Raw genomic sequence first — 25,309 nt, 5'->3', positions numbered from 1 at the left:
CTGGTAAACCATGATCAACTAATTGAGTAAGATTATGAGTTTTTACTTGATGAAGAAAGACAAATGGGAGATACTACTGCTTTGTAAACTACAAAACCAAAGCAGGTATTTCAAATAATGATTTATTATAGATTATAAACTAGACTGAAACACAATAAACAGCAATGCAGATAGTGACATAAACCAAAATATTATCTGAATCTGCTCAACATGTTTACTTTACTATAAAAACCGAATCCACGAGACAGTGTAAAGAAGGTAATAATAGCTTGGCAACAAATAAAGAAAAAAGAAAAACGAGAAGTGAATGAAGTAAACAGGATAGGTTTGCTGTCAACCATGAGAAAACTGCATAAAATGAGATGAGATACAGAATAGTGATTCTTCATGAAGTTTTACATTATCTTACTTTTTGTGGTGAATAAAAACTATTGAAAGAATTGCTTAATGATAGAGTCAGCATGGACTCTAATAAAGTTAAATGGGTCCCTCAAATTTAGAATTTATGAATTTGGTGCTCTAACCAACTGTTATCTATCACCCATGAAAGCTGGCCATATTCATACACCAAAAAGAAGGAATACTACCGAAAAAGAAAAAGATAGTAAATCCACATACAAAAAATGTAGATTATACTTGAAAGACTGAATTTATTAATAAGGAAGAAAAAATTGCATATCCAAAAATCTACCTGCCTTTGTTGCTCCTCCCAAGAGGTAGAATTAGAGACCAGGATTGAAAGTCTGACAAGTCAGGGGAATATGGAGGATACACAGTAACAACGTTGTATTAAGGTGCACAGCCAAGCTGAGAGGGGTGCACACATACAGCCAGCTGAGGGAAACAGCATGGGCATGAAGGGACAGCATGATGCAGGAAGGACGTTATGATATACACAGACCAGCAGGAAGGACGTTATGATATACACAGACCAGCTTGTAGCCTATATCTAACATCTACAAAAATACAAAATTCACACATTGCTTGGTTCTAAGGATGGCAGGATTTTACTCTTCCAATTATAAAATAATCCAGGAGTACAAAGAATTTCAAATTTTACAAGTAAAATCCATTGATATGCCTATTATAAACACAAATTCGGATACATGTCTTAACCACTCAACTATACATTATCATAGAGTACATCTGCCTGGTGTATGTTATTAGTGCCATAATTTACACCTTTTTAAATGGGTAAAAAAAATTGCTAGTTTGAAAAAATAGTTGTACAGCCTAGTGCCAAGGTTTCTGGATGGCTGATCCGTCCATACCAGTCCTCATCAAATTCAGATTTTTAATTAAATCTACTCTTCTGGAATTTATTTGACAATAATGACAAGATGAAGCAGAAGTTAGTGCAAAGACAAGAGTAGAGGGCAAGAAGCAGCCAGAAAGAAATGTCAAGTTGATTATCTAGAATTTTATTTATCTGGACTGTCCTATCTTTAAGACTCATAGTTCTATGAACTGGCCTATAACTTCTTCATAGGTTAAAAATAGAAGAAGAAACTATCCTCTGACACTGATACTGCTATTATAAATGGCGCAGGTAGTTTGAAAGAAAGTCTACTCTACAAGCAGTTGCTGAGTGCAAAGCTCTAAGGCAGTGATGTGTTTAACAGAAAGAGTCAAATAGAGTGTAGACAAAAGGTAGTTTCAAGATGATCTAGCACGATATAGATTTTTAAAATGAATTTAAACTAATTTCTTATATTCAGGTACTCTAAAGCCAAAAAATTGCTAAGAATGTAGGAAGCATCATTTCTTTTGATCTCCCCATATATGAAAAGACAGGATTATGCTAAGTGATATACTGTGATTCTAAAACCCTGACTCTGGAATATAGATCATGCAAGCCCTCACTATCTTTTCCTCTAATATGCCTCATGATCCTTTTACTGCTTATCAGCATTCCCACCAGAAAGAATCTATTGGCAAAAGCGTAAAGCTCAAAGCTGCTAAAAACCTGTGTAAATCACTAATAACAATACTTTATATTTATGGAATGCTTTCTATATGGCAGACACATATTAACATATATCAACATAATTAATTCTCAGAACCACTTCATTATCTCCAATTTACAGATAAGAAACTGAAGTATAGAAAGGTTAAGTAACTTGTGCACATTGGTAAGTGGTAACCCTAGGCTTCAAACACAGGTAATCTAGCTTCAGAGCCTATTTATTTGCTGTATTTTCTCTGAATAAAAGATCTGGAGAAAGATAAACTAAGCTGTGGATCTGGTTATTATCAACACATTTGAAATAAGGGGTGCCATGGTGTCAAGAGTTGTCCGGAGCTACTATACTACAGAACTGTGTTGTCCAAGAAGGTAGCTACTTGGACACGTGGGCTATTAAATATTAATAAATATTAATAAATGAATAAATATATATATAAATATAAATATATAAATATTTCAGGTATTTACCTGAAATGTGTCTAGTTTAAATTAAGGTGTGCCAGATGTATAAAATACCTAACTTCAAAAATTTAGTATTAAGAATGTAAACTAAAAAAAAAAAAAAAAATAGAATGTAAACTAACTCTAATAATTTTTGTATGAATTCTTAAAATATTTTGAACATATTGGCCTAAAAAAAGTGCCTTTCCAATGTGGAGATTAAAAAACTTTAAATATTTGGCTACCATTATATTTCTACTGGACAACACTGGTATGTAGGAAGGAAATTGGAGTTTACAGAATGATTCTAATCAAATCTTTCCATTTTGTTGTGTTGTTGCCCCCTTAGACATATCAGTTACACTAAGTATTAGCTTCTGTATCAGAAAAATGTTTTTTTGTTTTTGTTTTTTTTAAAGGTTCATTTATTCATGAGAGACACAGAGAGGAGAGAGACAGACATTCAGGCAGGCAGAGGGAGAAGCAGACTCCATGCAGGGAGCCCGACGCGGGACTCGATCCCGGGTCTCCAGGATCAGGCCTTGGGCTGAAGGCAGGCGCCAAACCGCTGAGCCACCCGGGCTGCCCAGAAAAATGGGGTTTAAAAACAGTCCTAAAAAAACAAAACAAAACAAAAAAACAGTCCTAAAACCTAGTGTTCAGATTTTGGTATCTAAACCTATCCTCCACTAAAAAGAATGGAGGGCTCCTTGGAGAAATGTCTTACATGGGGGCTGGGATAGGGTAAACACAAGATGAACCTGGAATATCTTGGCAGGAAGTGTGTGCTCAAAAAGTCATTTGAGAGATGAGGGTGAAAGGGGTTGTGGAGAGGTGGACTTGTCAAAAAACACTGGAAGCAGCTTCATGAGGCTCCCAGAGACCAAACCTGAGGCAATCTGGGAATCAAAGTAATGACAGTAATGGATTGAACCATTAAATAAAAATAGAACCCACGAGTTCATACTGATAAAAGTAACTGGATAAATAAACAGTGGAGGAGATGGGAAAGACTGCTTTATGACGGAATACCAAGTACTAATTACAGAAGGAACGATGAAGTTAGAGAATCACAAGTGGATGTTAAAACTTGTGGGTGAAATATTGGTGAGACTATGTAAATATTCTGTTCCTCAAAATATTTTCCCACAAATTACACATTAATTACAAAAGGATAAATAATAACTTCCAGGGAGAAATACAGAGAATACCACCGTAGCCAAATTTTCAAAGCTAACATCACCAACATTGGGACAAACCAACATCACGAACCTCAAGATATAATGTACTGATAAAGAACCTCTCTTTAGAGGTGTTCCTGCCAAATATGTGTAACCAATCTAGTCACGAGAAAACTCAAATTAGGGACATTCTACAAAATAACCATCCTGTACTTTTAAAAATGTCAAGGCCAAGAAATACAAGAAAGGCTGAGGAAGTGTTCCAGATTAAGAGAGACTACGGAGATAGTACTACTGAATGCAATACATGATCCAGGACTGGATAATACATTATCCAGCTTGGAGATAAAAGAGATTAAAAATTGAGCATAGATTATGAAATAGATAACTGTATTATGTCATTTTTAAGTCTCCTGGTTTTAATAATTACACTGTAGTTAGGCAAGATAATGTCCTTGGTTTTAGGAAATATACACTGAAGAATTTAAGGGCAGAGAGGTATGATGTCACCAAATTATGCTCATACAGTTCAGAAGAAAAAATAGACATAAGACAAGAATGATAAATGCAGCAAAATATAATACAATTGGTGAATATGGTTAAGTGTATGCAGGAATTCCTTGTACTATTCTTCCAACTTTTCATGTAAATTTGAAATTTCATCAAAATTAAAAGTTAGCAAAAAGTAGAAAAACAAAAAACGTGGCCTATCTCCCAGACTGAATACCCTAATAGACTATACAATACGTGGTAACATTTAAAAATATGCTAATGCATTACTTTTATGCCTGACTTTACTTTGTTTTAAATTTAATGTATTGTCAGATACTAACTGTATTATAAATTCCATAAGACCCAAGACTGTTATCACTCAATGTCATATTGAGTACCAGGATACTATTTACTATACCCAATAAGCACTCAAACATTTGTTAGCTGAGTATACTCAACATTATAGCATTGCATAGGACGATTATAGAAAAACAATTAAATTATAAAAAGCACATTATAAATAGAGCTATTAACTAGGACATAGAGTCTGTAGAACTTTTCAATTAAATTGTAAAAAAGAAAAACGAGGAATCAGAGTAGTCACAAATCTAACCTAAAGACATGAGTTCCACAAATAGAGGAAAGCAGACATAACCTTCCATATTGAGTTAAACATCTTAGCTCACTACCAGCAGTCATGACAACCAAAATGAACTTTTTCCCCTTTGAAATTAGAATTTATATAGGAGTCATTAAAAAAAAAATCAGATTACTTTAAAAACTTAGGCTAAGGGGATCCCTGGGTGGCTCAGCGGTTTAGCGCCTGCCTTTGGCCCAGGGCGTGATCCTGGAGTCCCCGGATCGAGTCCCATGTCGGGCTCCCGGCATGGAAGCCTGCTTCTCCCTCTGCCTGTCTCTGCCTCTCTATCATGAATAAATAAATAAAATCTTAAAAAAAAAAAAAAACTTAGATTAAGAACTGAGACTTAAAATTTCACTACTGGCTCAATACTAATTTGCTGTATAAGCCTAGGGACCACTGCTTACAATTTCAGTCTCATATAAAAATAAGACTTTTGGAAGATTTTCTTTTCCAAAGGTAGAAAGTATAATTCATAAAAATGATTTCAAGCAGTAAGAGCACTAAATATATTAAATATAGAAATATACACATATAAATATTCACACACACCCAAAAGGAAAGAGAATATGGCTTTTTTGTAAATATGCTTACCAACTTAATTATTAAATATAACCACGCCTATAGCAAAAGATAATTTAAAATAGTCACACAAAATACATTTAATCCTAACTCACACTATAAGGTCTTCACATATACGATACTGAAAAAACCCAATCAACAAGTGTATATCCCGTTTAAAAGAGTTTTATTGTTTATTTAAAAACAACAGTGACAAAAACAAAGTATGAGATGGGTTTTACTAGGTCTCCTGACTGGCACTATGGGAAATAATTCTCAAATATAGTTAGAGACCAGGAAAACATTTCCTTTCAAATACAGTACAGTTCTGCATTACATTAAAAATATAATATAGAGCTTGCATGTTAGACACAGCACGTAGCTCAGTTTTCAAGGTCTTTCAATCCGACTTGTATGTCTGAATAGACAGGGCAGAAAGATATTCGAAATCCCTTTTTCCATCAAATCCAACGTCCTGTTTAAAATTTGCCTATTTTTCAAAACTACTTTTTTTTTTTTTTTTTGATATAGAGCCATGCTTAATGTGTCTAAACAAGGAGATAAGGGAAAAATCCCGAAGTATTCCCAAACAGAAGCCCTGAGGAAGACGGTGCTCGTCCCCGCCTCGGTTAGACCCGCAGGGCCACGTCCTGAGCCCGGGTCCCCATGCGGTCATCCCGCCGGATCTCGGGGAGCGAGCGCCACGATTTCTAAACAGGTTGTCAGCCGTAGGGGTCTTGAAGCAATCCTAAAAATGGGTCCGTTTTGTATTCAGGAAGCACTGGCAACACTTAGCATTTTTATAAAAGAATACCGTGAGGATTTAAAATCTTTTCTTTCTTTTTTTTTTTTTACTTTCCCTAAGGAACTACAACCGCTTAGAGATACTTGACTACACCTATTTCCCAGAATATTTCCTTAAATGAGACCAAACTGTGTCTTATAAGGGCTGCACAGTTCGTTGGGTAAAGTGAACCCCACGGCCCCCGCGGGGCGCCCTTCCTTCCCGTGCGAATCCCCGCAGCCCTGCACCCGCCGAGCTCCCAGCGCGGGGCCCCAGGCCGGCGCCGGACCAGTGGATCCCAGCGCGGTCCCCCTGCCCCGGGGGGCGAGGCAGATCCTCGGGCGCTGAGCTGGTCCAGTGGATCCCAGGATCCCAGCACGGTCCTCCCTGCGCCGGAGGGGGGGGGGGGGCGAGGAAGATACTCAGGCGCGGAGCTGGACCAATCGATCCCAGCATGGTCCCTCCGAGCGGGACCAGTGGATCCCAGCGCGATCCCCCGAGCGGGACCAGTGGATCCCAGGATCCCAGCGCGATCCCCCGAGCGGGACCAGTCGATCCCAGAGCGATCCCCCTGCACCGAGGGGCGAGGCAGATCCTCGGGCGCTGAGCGGGGCCAGTGGATCCCAGGATCCCAGCACGGCCCCCCCTGCGCCGGGGGACGAGGCAGATCTCCGGGCAGAGCACACAAGTCCGGGGGGCCGGGCGGCGCGCGAGCCGAGGGCAGCGGGCGCAGGGGCCCGAGCGCGGGGTGCTGCCCACCTGCAGGCGCCCGGGTCTCGGCCCCCGCCCCCCGGGCCCGCACGCCGACCCGCCGGGCCGCAGCTCCTCGCACTCGGCTCACCCCGACCGACGGGCGGCCTCCGCAGCGGGGGACCCCAGCGCCGCGTGCCCCCGGGGCGGCCCCGAGCCCCGAAGTTTCTGGCCGGGGGACCCGGGCCGCTCCGAGGGAGGCGGGCGCAGGGGGGCGGCGGCGGCGGGGACGGGGACGGGGACGGGGACGGGGACGGCCCATCGCCCGCAGCAGCCCAGGGCCGGTCGCCCCGGCGTCCGCGAGCGCAGAGGGAGGGGGCGCGGCGGGGGGGCGCGGCGGGGGGGCGCGGGCGCCGTCGCCATGGCGACGCCCCCCGTCCGTCCGGACTTCCAAACTGGGAGGCAGAACTTCAAATCCCAACCGTCAGCGCCCGAGCGGCTCCGTATAAAGGGGCACACACCGCGCCGCGCCGCCCCCGCCCCCGCCCCTCGGGCGACGCCCCCGCCGGCCCGCCCGCGCCCCCCGCCCCGCGCCCCGCGAGCGCCCCGGAGGCCCCCGGTGCCGGCCCCGGGGACGGGGACGGGGACGGGGACGGGGACGCGGCCGCGGCGGGGCGGGGGGCGTGAGCGCCCGGCGGGGGCGCGGACCGGCCGGCCTGCCTCCCGCCCGCCCCGGGCCGCCCGCCGCCGACAGCGCGCGCCGCGGAGTTCCGGCCAACAGCTCCGGGCCGCCGGCGGCCGAGCTCCCGGGGCCGCAGACAAAAGGCGAGCGCCGGGGCCGCCGCCGCCGCGCTCCCGCCGCGCTCCCGGACGGCCCCGAGCGGGACCCCGGCGAGCCCGAGCCGCGGGCCGGGGCCGGGGCCGGGGCCGGGGCCGGGGCCGCGGCGGGCAGGGCGGGGGCGCGGGCGGGCCGCGGGTGTCTTACCTACACAGTGCATGAGGCGGTGGCGCCACGAGTCGAGCTCCCGCCGGAAGCCTCTCCTCTCCGCCGCGCACCGCGGGCTCCGGCACTGAGCGGCGGCGGCGGCAGCAGCGGCGGCAGCGGCCATTCTCTCTCTCCCCTTGTCCATCTGCGTCCCGCGTCACGCGCCCTCATTTACATACGAGCGGCGCAGGCACGAGGCAGGGGCGCGAGCCCTCGGCGCGAGCCCCGGAGCGCGCGCCCCCCGCGGGGGGGTTGATTGACACGTGTCACTAGCCTCCCTCGGCCCTGCCCGCCCCCTCCCTGCGCTCCCGGCGGGGCGGGCGCGAGGCGGCGCGGGGGGAGGGAGCAACCTGCCGCTTCCGCCGGCCCCGCCCCCGCCCCCGCCCGCGCCCCGCCCCGCCCCGCCCCCGCCCGCGGGCTGTGCTCCGGCTCGCCATCCTGCTCCCGCCGCCGCCGCCGCCGCCGCCGCCGCCGACGCCGCCGCCCGCGAAAATCCTGAGCGCGGAGCCCGGCCAGGGACCCGCGCGCCGATGGAGCGCACGAGCAACGCCTCCCCCGCCGACTCGGCGACGCGACTCGGGGCCGCCCGGGGACTTCACTTCCCAGGCTCCCTTGCGCCGCGGTCCCGGAGCGGAGCCGGCCGCCGCGCCGCGGTGCATGCCGGTCCTTGTAGTCCCGCGCGGGGAGGGGGCGGGCACTCCCTGGCTCTCACGGGGGGCTCGCCGCGGCGCGGCGCGCGGGCTCGCGGGGCAGCCGCCTTCGCGCCCCGGGGCTCCCCGTGGGAGGGCGCCCCCCCCCCCCCGCCGAGGGCTCGGGCTCGGGCTCGGGCTGCGCTGCGCGCTCCCAGCGCCGGGAACTTCGGGGGCGGGGGGGTCCCCGGGGGCCCCGCCGCGCGGGGAAGCTCGAGCCGGTCCTGGGGCCGCCTCACAGGTGCCCCCGCGGCTTCAGCGGCCCGGCCGCAGGGCTCTCGGGAACAGCATTTGCGAGCACCGCGGGAAAAGGTGGGGGGCCCTCCATGCAAAATTGCCTGCGACGGGATTGGGCGTGTCCGGGTGAACCCCCCACCCCCAGACCGCAGACTGCGCCCCGCAAGATGCAGACGCCTGCAGGGCGCGCCCCGTTAGCGCGTGGGCCCGCAGTTACAAACCTGGGATCAGCCTCACGCTCTGCTGCAGAGACTGCTCCTCCTCGACAGAGAAGGAAAACTTTTGCACTTTCTTTTTTTCTTTTGCTTCCCTCCCTCCCCCCTTTTTGGGGAAACTTTTGATTGGACGTAAACTCCTATGGCATTTCTTGCTCTTGCAACAGCGCGGTTGTGCAGGGCTCTCCGGCCCTGCGCAGGGGTGCACCCAAAGCTAAGACACCCAAGGTCTGCTGAGAGGTGCCGTGCATGCCTGGGAATCCATGCACATGTTTTTGGGGAAATAGGCTTTATTCTTCTTGGAAACTCGTATGCGTTCAGCTCTACCCTTCCTGGTTTGTGGCTTGTCCCTTTGGCCTGCTCGCTTGTTTATTTGCTTTTTTTTTTTTTTTCCTACCAGAAAGCACTTCCTTGCTCATCACTACCTCGCAATAGTGAAGATACATTTTCACAAAGAAAGAAGGATGACATTTGAATTTCACGGTCACCTCTTCCAGAATGGTCACAATCGGAGAAGCAAGTGAAATCGCTAGCGAAGGTGCTTTCTGGAATCGTGAGTGGATGGTTTCCCGAGACAGGTTCCACTCATAGTTGCCAGGGTGACCAGCCTTTGGAGTTCCCCTGATGACTTTTACCGCGGCCTACGTTAGTTAGGATGGGCTGGGTTATAGCGCAGTAACAAAAAAAATCTAAAAATTGTAGGGGCTTAAAAGAACAACAACAACAACAACAAAAAGGTATTTCCTGCTTCCCTGCCTGGACATGGGGAGCTGTGGGGGAGTGGCAGGGGAGTTTCACTACAGATGGTTCTCACCAAGCAACCAGAAGGCTCCAGTCTCTAGAACTTCCCCACTTGAGTGATGTGCAAAGGACCCGTGGATGGCAAACTGGTTCTTCCTGAAAGTTATACGAGTCAATTCCACTCGCATTTCTTTGACGAAAGCAAATCACATGGGCATGCTACCTTCAAAGGAGCAGGGAAGCGTCATTCTATTTGCCCAGAAGGAAGCTAACCCAAATTTACCGGTGAGCTGCACCAAAGAGCATTGCAATCCATTCTTCTAGTCACCAATTTACAGTTCACTCAACTAACACTATAAAATCCCTTCATCCCTTTCACAAATGAGGCAATCTAAACATTTTATTCAGTAATTATGGCATTAATTGCAAAGTTCAGCATCTCTGGGCGATGCTTGGTAGTCCCTGTATTAGACCACGATAAAGCTTCTCTTATTGAAGAGAAAGCACCTATCCTCCCTGTTTAAACCCACACCCACACTCAACATAGGGCGCTGCCGCAGGGACAGAGCAACGTGGTAAACATTCCTATTTAGAAAGGGGAAGAATGGGAGATACACATGAATAGTTTTAGCAAATATTTTACCACAGCCAGCATGGATTGCCAACTTTCCAGCCTCTAACAATAGTTTCCTTGCTACCACCCACGGAGTTTCTAAGTCACAGCTACATATTTTAGGTTTTCTGTCATAACTGTACTCCTGGGTACCAGTTTCTACATTAGTCAGAATGGACTGGGCTATGCTTGAGTAATAGTAACCCCAAGTCTCGGAGGTTTATTTTCTTTATTTTTATTTTTTTAAGATTTTATTTATTTATTCATAGAGACACAGAGAGAGAGGCAGAGACCCAGGCAGAGGGAGAAGCAGGCTCCATGCAGGGAGCCCAATGTGGGACTCGATCCCGGGTCTCCAGGATCACACCCTGGGCTGAAGGCGGCGCTAAACCGCTGAGCCACCCGGGCTGCCCGTCTCAGAGGTTTAATACAAAGATTTCTTTTTTTTTTTTTTTTTTAATTTCAAGTTTTTATTTAAGTTCTAGTTAGTTAACATACATGGTAAATTTGGTTTCAGGTGTAGAATTTAGTGATTCATCACTAAACAGGGCTCAACAGCCAGGGCTCATCTTAACAAAGAGTATTTCTTACTTACACTACATGTTCTCCAAAAGTCAGTATCGGGGAGATGGAGAGAACTCCCCCGAGTCCACCAGGGACCCAGGTTTATGAAGCCCCACCATCTGGAAGCACCCGAGTCACCATGACAAGAAAAATAAGATGCTGAATCACAGTCCAGCTCTAAAGGCTTCCATCAGGAGTGACAAGGTGCAGTGGGTGAAGCGCATCACGCGGCCATGCCTACCTTCAAGGGAGTGAAGGAGCAGCTTTCAGGGCGTCACAAACCACTCAGAACTTCCTAGCTTAGACACCAGCTATTCCTTCAGCTCATAATTCTATGGGATGGCAGTTTGTATCAGGCTCAGCCTTGCATCAGGCTCTGCCAGGACACTTCTGCTGGCCTGGGCTGGCTCACCCAGGTGAGCCATCAGGCCAGGTGATCAGCCGGAGCCACGGAGCCATCAGGCCAGGTGTCCCTCGTCGTCACAGGCTAGCCCGGGCTTGTCCAATGGTTGCATCCGCAGAGTTCGAAGAGCAGCGACAGCCCCACTGTGTACAGGAGCACTTTTTAAGTTTCAGCGAGAGTCACGTTTGCTATAGTTCCAATGGCTGAGGCATTGTTGGGCTTGACCATTGGATGGTAAAATAGATTCTATCTCCTAACTAAAAGAGCTGAAAGACACATTGCCAGGGGGAAAGAAATAGTCTGTGGCCACTTTTGCGCATGGGAAAGTGCAATGCCACCCCGTTCCCCCAAGGAATGAGAAATAGAGATATCAATGAACAGAAGTAATGAATATAACTGGGGAAGAATTTCTGGGAGAGGGGAAAGAGCATGGCCATATGGGATGAAATACATAAATGGAGCCAACTTCAGAACTCAGCTTGACTTAGAAGAGCAAAGAATTTTCCATGGCAAGTACCCCAAGGTGTGTTATAATAATCCAATAACTTGATCTTAGCGTACGCTCAATAAACATAGAGATGGAGTCTAGCTGATTCACTCGTGTATTGTCAACACCTAGTGCTGTTTGAGGCACTTAATTGGCACTTAATGTTTCTTTATTGATTTGACAAATATATGGGATATCTATAAAGCCAAGGGTAGGAAAAGGGTCATATCCAAGACGTTCCTCTACACCGAAAATCTAGTTAGCAACAAAGGAATTTCCCTCTAACAACAGATCCATGACAAGGAAATGTTAATGTTCTTTGGAAAGATGTTTTTGTTCTGTCATTTCCTACATGTATTATATCATTTATTTATTGCTTTGTAACAACCAGTCCATAACTCAGTGGCATAAAAGAGCTGTCACGTGTTACTGTTCAAAAGTCTACGAGTCAGACGGCCGGTTCTGCTGATCTGGATCGGATCTGCTGATCTTGGCTGGGATTGCTGATCCTGGAAGCTGCATGATCTGGGTGGCCTCACTCTGGTCTAGAATTTGGCTCCTTATTTGCTGGGGTGATGGGAATGCGGAGCCAAGTGTCCCATCTTTCAGAGGCCAGCTAGAGCTTATTTACATAGTGGCAGCCAGTGAAGCAGCAGACGGTGAGGACTAATGTGCAGCTGCTTTTCAAGACTCTGCTTGCATTGCTTGCTTGCCACTGTTCTGTTGGCCAAGGCACATCTCATGCTCAAGGACCAAATCTGAATAAGTGGACACTAACAAATAGCATGGGTATAGAAAGGTGTGAATAAATTGGGGTCATTACTAATAATTAACCACCATGAATATCCAAGTTCACTTTTTATCTACCTAAAACTGATATAGTTTGTTTGTTGTTGTTGTTTTTACAGAGGGAAGCACATAGAGGGAAGGCGCAGAGGGGGAGAGAGGATCTTTTTTTTTTTTTTTTTTTAAAGCATCTTTCTTTTGTTTTTTAATTTAAATTCAACTTGCCAACCTGTGGTATAACACCCAGTGCTCATCACATCACGTGCCCTCCTTAATGTCGGTCACCCAGTTACTCCATCCCCCAAGCCACCTCCCCTCCAGCAATCCTCAGTTTGTTTTCCAGAGTTAATTGTCTCTCATAGTTTGTCTTCCTCTCTAATTTTTCCCCATTTGAGAGAGAGAGAATCTTTTTTTTAAAGATTTATTTATTTATTCATGATAGACACACACACACACACACACAGAGAGAGAGAGAGAGAGGCAGAGACACAGGCAGACTCCAGGCCAGGAGCCCGACGCGGGACTCGATCCCGGGTCTCCAGATCACGCCCTGGGCCAAAGGCAAGTGCCAAACTGCTGAGCCACCCAGGGATCCCGAGAGAGAGAGAGAGAGAGAGAGAGAGAGAGAGAATCTTAAGCAGTCTTCACACTCAGCAGAGCTGAGCCAGATGTGGACCTCAATCTCCTGACCCCATGATCATGACCTGAACCGAAATCAAGAGTTGGTGGCCTACCTAATCGAGCCACCCAGGCCTCCCAGCACGTCAACAGTTTTTATATAGTACCAAGTATTGATACAAACTGCCGGAGGGGCACCTGGGTGCCTCAGCAGTTGATCGTCTACCTTCGGCTCAGGCCATGACCCCGGGGTCCTGGGATCGAGTCCCGCATCGGGCTCCCTGCACGGAGCCTGCTTCTCCCTCTGCCTGTGTCTCTTATGAATAGATAAATAAAATCTGAAAAAAAAGTATAATCTGCTGGCAAAATTAATAGTTTCTTGACTTATGTGACCATTGGGCAGGCGATTCTTAATCAGGGTACATTTTCATAGAATATGATGTAAACATACAAATAAATTGGAGTAGTTAGAAATATTCATGTTTCCATAGCAGAGAAATATAAGATTTACAGAGGGGTATGACTAGAGTCATGTTGAGATACTAACCAAAAATGAAAGCTGTTCTTTTACTTAGCAGCAAAAAACCCCTGATATACTAGTAGGATTGTAAAATACCTACTCAATTATGGATTATCAACCTGTAAATACAAACATAATATACACTTTCTAATTTAATAAACTCTAAACACTTTTGTATGAATTCAATATCTATAATTATAAAGCATGAATATTCAATGCCTTAATTATAAAATGTTTCATAATTCTGAAAAGTCATTTTTTTAGTGAACTTTATTAGCTGCTTTAAAAATATCACAATTTACTATATTTCCTTTAGTTCTGAACTATAATGCAGTGCACTCATCAGAGATCTAAAAATCAAAGACAAATTTGATCAACCAGTTATTTAAGGCATGGAACATAGCCCCTTTCCAGAAAATTTCTAATCAGCCACATAATCATATTATGCTAAATTTTATGCAAGCATCTTAGACTCATCCGAGTTTATGAGCCAAACATTTCTCAGCATTCTTTTTCATATGAGAGTATGGACTCCAAGGACACCATCATCTCAGATATACATGTTGTGCATTTAATTTTAATATTTCAGGTAAATAATTAGAGATATCTAAAAATAGATGAATGATTTTGTCTTCTTGATGCATTTCCAGATGTGATCAACATCTCTTTTGCACATTTATAACTGTCAGGATAACCAATATGAAATTAGAATAGGCACATTTTCTAATTTTTTCAAACAAAGTCATACACCTTTGAGCTTGGCATCTCAATTTAATAGTATTTACCATCTACTTTCTCCTGTATCCAGGCAGATGATAATAGGAGCTATTTATCACTACTCTTTTTGTGTCTACTTGAAACCACTCCCCTAGCCTAACTCATTATTATCACTTTCATTTTCAGCCTTTTAATAATTTCAACGTATTATATGCTTAATATAATGGCAATTTGATCCAATTTAATCCAATTGCATAGTTTAGTATCAAAATCAAATGAAAAATGTCATCCATATCACCTAGACTATTATAGTTTTGAAAAAGTACAGGTCATATAGGTCAATTCCCTATTTTTGCAGATAGGGAAATTGAGGACCAGAAGCAATTTGTGTAGGTCACACAGTTTACAAGTAGCAATACTCTACCTAAGGATCAGATTTCCTGCTTCCTAATCTTGACTCTTTTTACTATAATGATAGCCACCATTTTTTGAGCACTTATCTGCATTATTAATTCATTTAACCTTTACAATAACCCTGTGAAATAAGTACTGTTATTATTATTCCCATATCTCAGAGAAGGAATTATAAACAGGCTCAGTGAAGTTAACTTGTCCAATGTCACTTAGTTGGTTAGTGGTGGAACTGCAATTTCCAGCTCTGTCTTTCCAAATTTAACCACTGCTTTACATTGGCAAAGCAGAAAAGAAGGTTAATAAAGCTGCCTTGTAAGGAATCAGAAATTGAGAAACATAGGCTTTATCTGATTTTCATGAGGGACTACTATTGATTTGGAGGAAGGTAGTAACACAAACACAAAAGTATGGTCCCTCCGTATTTAATAGATCATTCAGGCAAACTAGGCTTTCTACGGGCCCCCATCTCACACTTCCATGCTGATCTGCTCTCATGAAGCTTGTTCAATACCTCCAAGCAAAATCATGATAACTCCTTTTTATGTTCTTGAAATATTTTATTTATACTTTTTCCCGTTGGTGTTAGCTCTTTCTTCCATGTATTATAATTACTTGTGCATGCATCTTATTGTTCTACTCTATCACCTTGTAGATTATGATGTCAAGGCCTAGTATTCATCATTTCTGTAAACCTGTTTTCTACACTTAGTTGGTACCAAAGAGACTTCTGTTGACTTGAAATGAAATGGTAACAAATTGGGACTTTTAGAAGAAAAAATGAGAGATATAAGACTTCTTTCACCCCCACACCACCACCATTCTCAAGCCCTACTCATAAATCCAAATTTATTTTTCATCCTTAATGTCAAGGCAGTAACAAAAGGAGATGGCATGATTGCATTTTACAGGGGTTATATTTGAAACCAAGAAGTTAACATTGTTTGGCATTTCTGCATGTTGAAACTCCTGGTACAGAATAAACCATAATGTTTTATATGAATAAATCTCATTACTTTACTTACTGGAATGACATAATGAACAGAAATATGAACAATTTATGAATTTGGAATTGTTTTTCCATGCTGTTGACAATAGATGAGATTTAGTTCTCAGTTTCAACATATGGAATATATTTATTTTGATATGAAAATAGTATAGAATACCAATATTTCATGAAGAGGCTAGGGCAGCCCAGGTGACTCGGCAGTTTAGTGCTGCCTTCAGCCCAGGGCCTGCCTGATCCTGGAGACCCCGGATCGAGTCCCACATTGGGCTCCCTGCATGGAGCCTGCTTCTCCCTCTGCCTGTGTCTCTGCCTCTCTCTTTCTCTCTCATGAATAAGTAAAAATCTTAAAAAAAAAAAAAAAAAGAGGCCAGCAGTACACCTCCAAAGTGATTCTAGTAGATTGAGGAAGTTTATTTTTAAATATTATCAGAAAAATATATTTAAACAGTGAATATGATAGTGGCCCATATTAATATCCACCTAGAGAATAGATGTGAAATAAGGGTAGAAAAGAAAGAAGCAGTTAAATTATACTATGATTTACCTTCATAAGGAAGAGATGGAATTAAAAATGTGTAGTTGGTATAGCTTTAGCACCTTTTAGCTTAGTACGTATGTCAAAATTCTATCATATTTGAAAATTTAAATTATAATATAAAATTTAAATTATAATTAATGATTACTTATGCAACTATGGAAGGTAAAGAATAGTCTAATATTATCCTGTTATAAGCTTTCAAATTGAATAGGCCAAATTGCCTGATCTTATTCTTATACACTAAAGTCATTAAGCCTTACATCAGAAACGTGAAAGAAAAAGAAATCTAAATACAAAACTCAGCAACTATTTTGAGTATCATTAGTTTCCATGATTTCCTTCTCCATTGTTCCCAGGAAATAGACTAACAAGGCAGAAGGTTGAGGTGGGAAATAGGGCTGAAAGCCCGGTATTAGTTGAAAGGTTGTGTGAAGAGCTGTGAGAACTACCTCCTCCTCTAGATTCCCTCGCCTCCAGGTGCAGTCAGGCTTTATTCCAACGCCTGCAAGAAATAGGAAATTTGTTCTTTGGAGAAATTGGACTGGAGAGATTATGGATTTGAGGAGACCAAGTATAGTAGAAGAGGGGTTAAAATTGCAAACTGAGCACAGATTACTAAGTAAAAGTTTGCTAAATTGCCCCCAACTTGCTCCTACAATACCCATAACCAGACTTGTACTTTTTCACAGGAAACTAAAGATCCTTCTCAAGAGAAATTCAAAAGTATAGGAAAGACTTACAGATGGAACATTTGAAAAATCTCCCCAATGAAAAACTGGCCTCCTGCCTTATCACATTTCAGTAAAGTCCACCAGTCATACAGCCCACCCATGTACACAGAGCATCCAATGAATGATTAAGGGTTTCGTTCATAAATATGCATTGGCTGCCAAGAGCCCTTAGACGTTTGAGGAAAATATCCAACTTGAAAGAGACCAAAACAAGCAGATAAAAGTAATTCAGGAAAAACAGAAAATTCAGGGAGTAGAAAAAAACTTTTTTTAAAAAAGATTTATTTATTTATTCATTCAGAGAGCTTTTTTTAAAGATTTATTTATTAGAAAAAAGCTTCAGATTACCAAACACCTCTTGTTAATTATAATTAACATCCTCAAAGAGATAAAAGAAGATATCGCATCAGTAAAACAAGAATTACTTTGAAACAAGATGCTATGGAAACAGAGAAATCAAGAAAAATCTCTTGGAAATTAAAAATATGTCAGAGGAAATTAGATGAAATTCAATGGAAGTGTTGAGATAGAATATTTCTTCAATGTTGCATTAAAACAGACAATAAGGGATGCCTGGGTGGCTCGGCCGGTTAGCGTCTGCCTTCGGCCCAGGGCATGATCCTGGGGTCCCTGCGTGGAGCCTGCTTCTCCCTCTGCCTGTGTCTCTGCCTCTCTCTGTGTCTATCATGAATAAATAAGTAAAATCTTAAAAAAAAAATAAAACAGACAATAAGAGATAAGAAAATTTCAAGATCAATCCAGGAAGTTCAAGATCTGACCAACATGAGTTCCAGGAAGAGAGAATAGAGCAAACTGAGGGAAGGGTGTTATTAGAGAAATAATAAAAGAGAAGTTGAGCCTGTATATTGAGAGGTTTTACTCCAAGGCATATAATCATGAAATTTTAGGATCCCAGGAATAATGAGGAAATTAAGAAAACTTCTAGAGAGCAAAAGTAGACCATGTACAATGGATAAGAAACAGAATACTGTTGGACTTCTCAATAGAAGACAATGAAACCATATCTTTAAAATTAAAAATAACCTCCAACTTAGAATCCTAAAATCATCAGAGTATCAGTCAATTATGGGATAGATTGGAGATTTTTCAGGTTTGCAAGGTCTCATAGCATTTATCTCTCATATGCTTCTGTTCAGGATGCTACTTGCATATGCTTCTTCATGACAAGGAAACAGGGACTCCAACAGAAGAGAGCAGTCAAGGGAATTCCTAAGATGAAGAAGGGCAGTCACAGAGGACAGCTGGCAGCCGAGCCTGAAAGCAAGTCCAGATGGAGGAATCTAAGGAAGAATTTCCTGGGAAAAAAATGGAGCAGAAATCATATAACAGGTTTGATTTATGAAAAATTGGAAATTGGAGTGCTGTTGGAGAGAGCAAAAAGAGCTAGTAGTAGGCCCATAGATGACTTGGGAAATAGAAAAGATGCTCAATGTCTGTCACTTTGCATTTTTATTTCTGTTTCTCCAATGTCTAAAATAGTGGCTGGCATGGAAGAGGATCTCAGTGAGTGCTTCCTCGGTAGATGGATAGGTGGATGGATGGGTGCTAAGAGTAAACAACTTTGTGCCTTCCTCTATCAGCACCCAACACAGTTGCTTGGACATAGACAAACCTCTGTGAGTGTTCACTGAATTTATGAATGCAGTTTGTTTACTCATTTGATAATCCCTTCACAATAGATTACTTTGTTTTGAATTCAGAAATTAAATTTAAATAGGTTTGATCAAGGAAGGGAATTTATTAAAATTCTAGAAAAATTCAAGATGGTAGCTTTAGTCAGTGGATCCAGGTACTCAAAAATAATCTGGGGCAGCCTGGGTGGCTCAGCAGTTTAGCGCCGCCTTCAGCCCAGAGCCTGATTCTGGAGACCCGGGATCGAGTCCCACGTCAGGCTCCCTGCATGGAGCCTGCTTCTCCCTCTGCCTGTGTCTCTGCCCCACTCTCTCTCTCTCATCTTTCATGAATAATTAAATAAAATCTTAAAAAATTAAAAAAATAAAAAATAATCTGCTTCTGCCCCTTCCCACTGCTTTCCTCTTGGTTGTCTTCATATTTAGATCAGCTCTCCCCAGATGCTGGCTAAGATGGCCATGAGTAGTTGTAGACTTAATCCACCAGATTACCAAACACCTCTTTTTTAGTAGTTCCCCCAAAATCTAGAGGTGATTCACAGTTGACCAACTGTTATCAATTTCCTGAGCCGATTATTATGGCCAAAGTAGTAAGATGTTCTGATTGGTTAGGCCTGGGTTACATGATGAATTCCAGCATTATGAGTCAACTTCACCCAAACCACATCCACTCAAAATCAGGGAGAGATGGTTCCTCGAAGGGATACCAGGGCCCTATTACCAGAAAAAGGGAATATAGATATCCAGACAGGCAACAACAAGTAGCTCCTTTACTGAAAAGAGATTTACCTGCTTTTACCCTGACCTCTATTAGACAAATATTCCTCAAATAAGCCTTTTGGAACAGAAATAGCATTTGAGAATGCTTGTTAAATGTGAGTTTATTTTTCCTTCTATCTCATCTGACCATTCTCATTTCTTGGCATGTAAATTGGGGACCAGCTCTGTTCAATAGAGATAGGATGTGAGACATAGTGCAAGCCACACGCACACTTTTAAATTTTCTGGTAGCCACATTTAATAAGTATAGGTGAAATGAATTTTAAGAGTATATTTTATTTAGTTCATTACATCTAAACAACATTGTTTCAACAGATAATCAACATACAGGGCATTAATGAGGTGTTTTATGTTCTTTTTCTGTCCTAAATTTTTGAAAAATCTATATGTATTTCACACTTGCAGCATGTTGCCATTCAGATTAGCCACAGTTCATAGTTACATGTGGATAGATGCTACCATACTGGGCAGGACATTTCTGGCCTGTGAAAGCTTTTATATTCTATTAAGTAGAGTCTTTATTCTCTCCCTCCCCCAGCGAATTTCCTCCCTCCTCTTTCCATTCTAGACATCTTTTTTTTTTTTTTGAATCTAATCAAATAGTACAATGCCTCAAATAGGACAATGTTAATTTATTCACAGCCTTATGATTTGGAAAAGGGAATACAAAGAAGTGTTCACATATTTTCTACTTTTCAAGAAAAAGAGCTGAAATGACACAGCAAATCACACTGGTGCTTTCATTCAGCATGAGTCAAAGCAATATGAAACAGATGATCACGTCTTGATGACAATTATGGTTCTATTTGGCAGGAAGAAGTGCAAAAGGAATTTGGCCTGGTAGCTTTAAACAGCCGCCCCAATAGGTTCTACAAGGAATGGGGAGGGAGAGGAATCAAGCTGCCCACATGCAGCTAATGAAGCAGTTGCGTCACCCTGTTGGGGGAAACTCAGTTGCTAAGACAGGATGCCCCTTAGCACACCTCTGTTCCTCCAAGGGGTCTGTTTGCATTTACTCACTTTCAAGAATAAATCTTCAGATGTGCTCTTTATCCATTTAAAAAGCAGACTCTTCTATTACGAATCTCTTTTTATTTTATTTTATTTTATTTTATATTATTTTATTTTATTTTATTATTTTTTATTATTACGAATCTCTTGATCTGTCTGAGGGGTTTCTTCAGGGGCATGTTAAAGCTTATGTAAAACTTAATGCCGAGAAAAAATAAATTTATATATAAAAAAAAACCAACTTAATGCTAAAGCAGCATTTTCTTCTAAAGCATTGTCGTAAAGTGCTCGAAGTTAAGATAGATTTTAAAAAATGAAATAAAATTAAAAGCCCTCCAAAATGTCAGCTACTTTGAAATGGGTTTCTCATGATTTTGTCCAAACAAAACTGCAAGATAGTTGACTCTTGAACAAGGCAGGTGTCAGGGGTGCTGATCCCCTTGCACAGTTGAAGATCCAAGCGTAACTTCTGGCTACCCAAAAACTTAATAAATAGCCTACTATTGACCTTACAGGTAGTAAGTTAAGATTTGATGAACACGTAGTTTGTATATCTCATATACTGTATTTTTACAATAAAGAAAGCTAGAGAAAAGAATATGTTAGGAAAGCCATAAGGAAGAGAACCTGGATCTATAATACTGTAGTGCATTTTTTTTGTACTGTATTTTAAAAATTCATGTTTAAGGACACCCATGCATTCAGACCCATGTTGTTCAAGGGTCAACCGTGTATATAAAAATGTGATGGGGGGGGGCTCAGTCAGTTAAGCATCTGACTCTTGATTTTGGCTCAGGTCATGAACTTAGGGTCATGAGACCGGCCCTACTTTGGGTCAGAGCTGGGAATAGAGCCTGCTTGGGATTCTCTCCTTCTCCTTCTGTCCATCATCCCCAGCCCTCCTCTGGGGGATTCCACTTTGCTCATTCAGTAGGATCGGAACTTATATACAGCTACAGAAATACTGCTTATTATTTACAGAAATGTCTTCAACAACTTGCATTTGGATAAACTGGGTGATTTGATTTTAAAATGTCAATATTTGAGATATGCACCTAATCATAAAATATCTTTTAGTCAGAAAGCAATAGCTCACACATAAGAATTCTATAAGCATTTTGGGCACCTAACATTTGTCAAGTGGTACTACACTAGGTGCTGGGTCTTCAGTGTGATAAGTCCAGGAATCTGCCCCTGTGATTAGGGCATATGCGTATAGTATGTATGTGCCGTATTTGTATACTTCCTTGTTCAAGATTTTATTTTTATAGAAAGAGAGAGAGAGAAATAACAAGAGAGAGAGGGAGCACAAGCAGAGAAGGAGGGAGGAACAAGCTCCCCACTGAGCCAGGAGCTCTATGCGGGGCTCAATCCCAGGACCTTGGGATCACGACTGAGCTAAAGGCAGACAGACGCTCAACTGACTGGGCCACCCAGGTGTCCACATACACTTCCCTTTTAGAGGTTACACCTTGATTTCCCCATGAAGACCGTTCTCTCTCCTATTTTCAGTTTATGTGCTTCCTATGGCGTTGAGTTCATCTCCTGTGAACAGGGACCCAGAACTGGCCACTCAGAACAGGGTGTTCCCCTGGCACAGTGATTGGCTCAGATATAGGCGACTACCTGCCCAAGGCCAATGGGACACAATGAGGTTTGGGAAGGCCCCCGCTCTCTGCACTGACTGTACTACAAGCACCGTGCAGTTCACTATTTTGGATTCAAGAGTGAAGCCAACACCAAGAAACAGAGCTCACCAAAGGAGAGAGGGAAGCCAAGCCCTGTAGTGAGCTCCATCTAAAGCCAATCGCCTGGGACCATAGGATGAGAAGAGAGTAAACCAAATGGAGGCAATGAGTTGGAGAAGGGTGGGGGGCGTGTTGGAATTGAGAAAAGGAAAGAGGATTTCAGCCAGATAACGTAAGACTAAAAGCAGATAGAGCATGATGAATGGGGAAAATCTCAAACAATTAGTCTGGGGAAAAAAAATAAAGTGACGATAAGAGAGTTTATCCGAGAAGACACTGGAGAGAGTCAGCCTAGCTCCCCTGTCAAGGAACATCGCACCGGGGTTCAAGGATCATTGACATGATCGTATTTTTATTTGAGACAGAACACTCTAGAGGCATTGCAGGCTGTGTTGGAGGGTACGAGAGGCAAGGAAAACATTTCGAAGACTTTACCACAATCTATTCAGGAGCTAATAAGATTTGGAAATAGACGATGGGGAGAAGGCAAAGGGGAAATGAAATTCTTATTTTTTTATTTTATTCAGTTGGAGTTTAATTTTTTTTGTCCAAGTAATATATATATATATGTGTGTGTGTGTGTGATTTCAGGGTAAACTAGTACTGAGTGGTTTTTGCTCTTCCTCAATCCTATTCCTATTCCCCAGAGCAAACTACTTTTAATTTTTAATTGTTAATATTAATATTTATTCTTGTGGTCAGTCAGGGCTGCCATGTTCAGTCGTACCCTGTAGAATTTGCACGACTCTACGTGGCAGCCCTCAATCACCTCTACGTCTCTAAGTAATATGTATCCACCACTATTTCTTGATTTCAGTTTTAGATGCTATCAAACTACCCATTTCCCCCTCCTTCTACCTTTCATTACAGTTACACCACTGTTTTAATTTATGTTTTTAAATACATTTGAGGGACGCCTGGGTGGCTCAGCGGTTTAGCATCTCCATTTGGCCCAGGGCATGACGCTGGGGTCCTGGGATCGAGTCCCACATCGGGCTCCCCGCAGGGAGCCTGCTTCTCCCTCTGCCTGTGTCTCTGCCTCATTCTGTGTCTCTTGTGAATAAATAAATAAAATCTTAAAAAAACATTTTGATTATTATGGGCTGAAATATATTCTCTCCAAATTCATATGTTGAAGTCCTAACCCCCCTGTACACAATGTGACTGTATTTGGAGACAGGGTCCTTCAAGAGGTGATTAAGTCAAAATGACCAGCCCTGGTGTGCTTATAAGAGGAGGAAATTTAGGGGCGTCTGGGTGACTCAGTTGGTTAGGCATCTGCCTTTGGCTCAGGTCATGATCTCCGGGTTCTGGAATCCAGCCCGGCATCCAGCCCTGGTTCTCCCTCTCCTGCTCCCCCTGCCTGTGCTGTCTCTCTCTCTCTCTCTCTCTCTCTCTCTTTCTCTCCATCAAATAAATAAAATATTAAAAAAAAAGAAGAGGAAATTTGGACACAAAGAGCCGTTGGTAATATGCACAAAGAGAAAAGACCGTGTGAGGACAGAGTGAGAAGGTGGCCGTGTGCAAGCCGCGGAGACAGGAGTCAGAGTGCCATCAGCTCTGCCCGCCTCTTGATCTGGGGCTGCCAGCGCTGGAGCTAGGAGAAGGTATCTGTCGTTTAGACTACTCAGGCTGTGCTATTTGGCTACGGTAGCCCTAGCAGATTAATACAATGATTAAACTTTAAAATATATAACGTATAATGTCTGTCCTTCTCCGATTGACTTACTTCACTCAGCATCATACCCTCCAGTTCCATCCACGTTGAAGCAAATGGTGGGTATTTGTCATTTCTAATAGCTGAGGAATATTCCATTGTATACATAGACCACATCTTCTTTATCCATTCATCTTTCGATGGACACCGAGGCTCCTTCCATAGTTTGGCTATTGTGGCCATTGCTGCTATAAACATTGGGGTGCAGGTGTCCCAGCATTTCATTGCATCTGTATCTTTGGGGTAAATCCCCAGCAGTGCAATTGCTGGGTCGTAGGGCAGGTCTATTTTTAACTCTTTGAGGAACATCCACTCAGTTTTCCAGAGTGGCTGCACCAGTTCCCATTCCCACCAACATAATAAGAGGGTTCCCTTTTCTCCGCATCCTCTCCAACATTTGTGGTTTCCTGCCTTGTTAATTTTCCCCATTCTCACTGGGGTGAGGTGGGATCTCATTGTGGTTTGGATTTGTATTTCCCTGATGGCAAGTGATGCAGAGCATTTTCTCATGTGCATGTTGGCCATGTCTATGTCTTCCTCTGTGAGATTTCTGTTCATGTCTTTTGCCCATTTCATGACTGGATTGTTTGTTTCTTTGGTGTTGAGTTTAATAAGTTCTTCATAGATCTTGGAAACTAGCCCTTTATCTGATCTGTCATTTGCACATATCTTCTCCCATCTGTAGGTTGTCTTGTAGTTTTGTTGACTGTTTCTTTGGCTGTGCAGAAGCTTCTTATCTTGATGAAGTCCCAATAATTCATTTTTGCTTTTGTTTCTCTTGCCTTCATGGATGTATCTTGCAATAAGTTGCTGTGGATATAAAAATTAGTGAAATGGAATAAAGGGAAAGGAGAGAAAATGAGTGAAATATCAGTGAGGGTGACAAAACATGAGAGACCCCTAACTCTGGGAAATGAACAAGGGGTATTGGAAGGGGAGGTGGGCGGGGGGTTGGGATGACTGGTGATGGGCACTGAGGGGGATACTTGGCGGGATGAGCACTGGGTGTTATGCTATATGTTGGCAAATTGAACTCCAATAAAAAAAATTAAAAAAATAAACTATATAACGTACAGCTATTGCTTGTTTCATCATCATAGACAGTGGGCTTGATTCTCTATTTCTCAATATGGAGCCTCTTTGCTCCCTTCCCTTTGTATTTGCTCTTTCTGTCCCTTTCAGTTTCTACTTTCTTTCATTTGTATTTTTACATCAAGTTTGATGACATTTATAATCTATGTTGTGACCATATTGAAATCTTCTGTGCTTTACAGGTTGATCCTAAAAATCGATAATCAAAGTAAATTGTCTACATGTTGTGACGATGTTCACTTAATAGCTTAGAAGTTTATTTTTTGTTTTCCCTAAGTTTACTTCTCTCT

The 25,309-nt window shown here is 43.2% G+C and overlaps 2 protein-coding genes across 28 annotated transcripts in view; one reads left to right on the top strand and one right to left on the bottom strand.

Annotated features, from left to right (window-relative positions):
- Positions 1-8,945, bottom strand: part of LCORL (ligand dependent nuclear receptor corepressor like) — a 154,481-nt gene extending 145,536 nt beyond the window's left edge. For 9 of the 22 annotated variants that reach the window (XM_025437787.3, XM_025437796.3, XM_035714698.2 and 6 more), the window contains exon 1: positions 7,741-8,064. In XM_025437787.3, coding sequence (XP_025293572.1) covers positions 7,741-7,885 — 145 coding nt within the window. In that variant the 5' untranslated portion in view covers positions 7,886-8,064. Of the gene's footprint in view, positions 1-7,740; positions 8,067-8,887 lie in introns of those variants that run through there. The other 13 variants (XM_049108036.1, XM_049108041.1, XM_049108037.1 and 10 more) reach the window with 11 other exon arrangements.
- Positions 8,570-25,309, top strand: part of LOC118354328 (uncharacterized) — a 33,236-nt gene continuing 16,496 nt past the window's right edge. The window contains exons 1-4 of one of the 6 annotated variants that reach the window (XM_049108049.1): positions 8,576-9,907; positions 18,177-18,369; positions 18,520-18,656; positions 20,265-20,647. In XM_049108049.1, coding sequence (XP_048964006.1) covers positions 9,761-9,907; positions 18,177-18,369; positions 18,520-18,656; positions 20,265-20,369 — 582 coding nt within the window. In that variant the 5' untranslated portion in view covers positions 8,576-9,760 and the 3' untranslated portion in view covers positions 20,370-20,647. Of the gene's footprint in view, positions 9,908-10,849; positions 11,796-18,176; positions 18,370-18,519; positions 18,657-20,264; positions 20,648-25,309 lie in introns of those variants that run through there. The other 5 variants (XR_007409630.1, XR_007409629.1, XM_049108050.1 and 2 more) reach the window with 5 other exon arrangements.

Source organism: Canis lupus, chromosome 3 (genome assembly GCF_003254725.2).
Source record: "Canis lupus dingo isolate Sandy chromosome 3, ASM325472v2, whole genome shotgun sequence".
NCBI classification, from domain to species: domain Eukaryota; kingdom Metazoa; phylum Chordata; class Mammalia; order Carnivora; family Canidae; genus Canis; species Canis lupus.
Note: the sequence above shows the minus strand (reverse complement) of the source record. Positions and strands in the feature narration are given on the sequence as shown.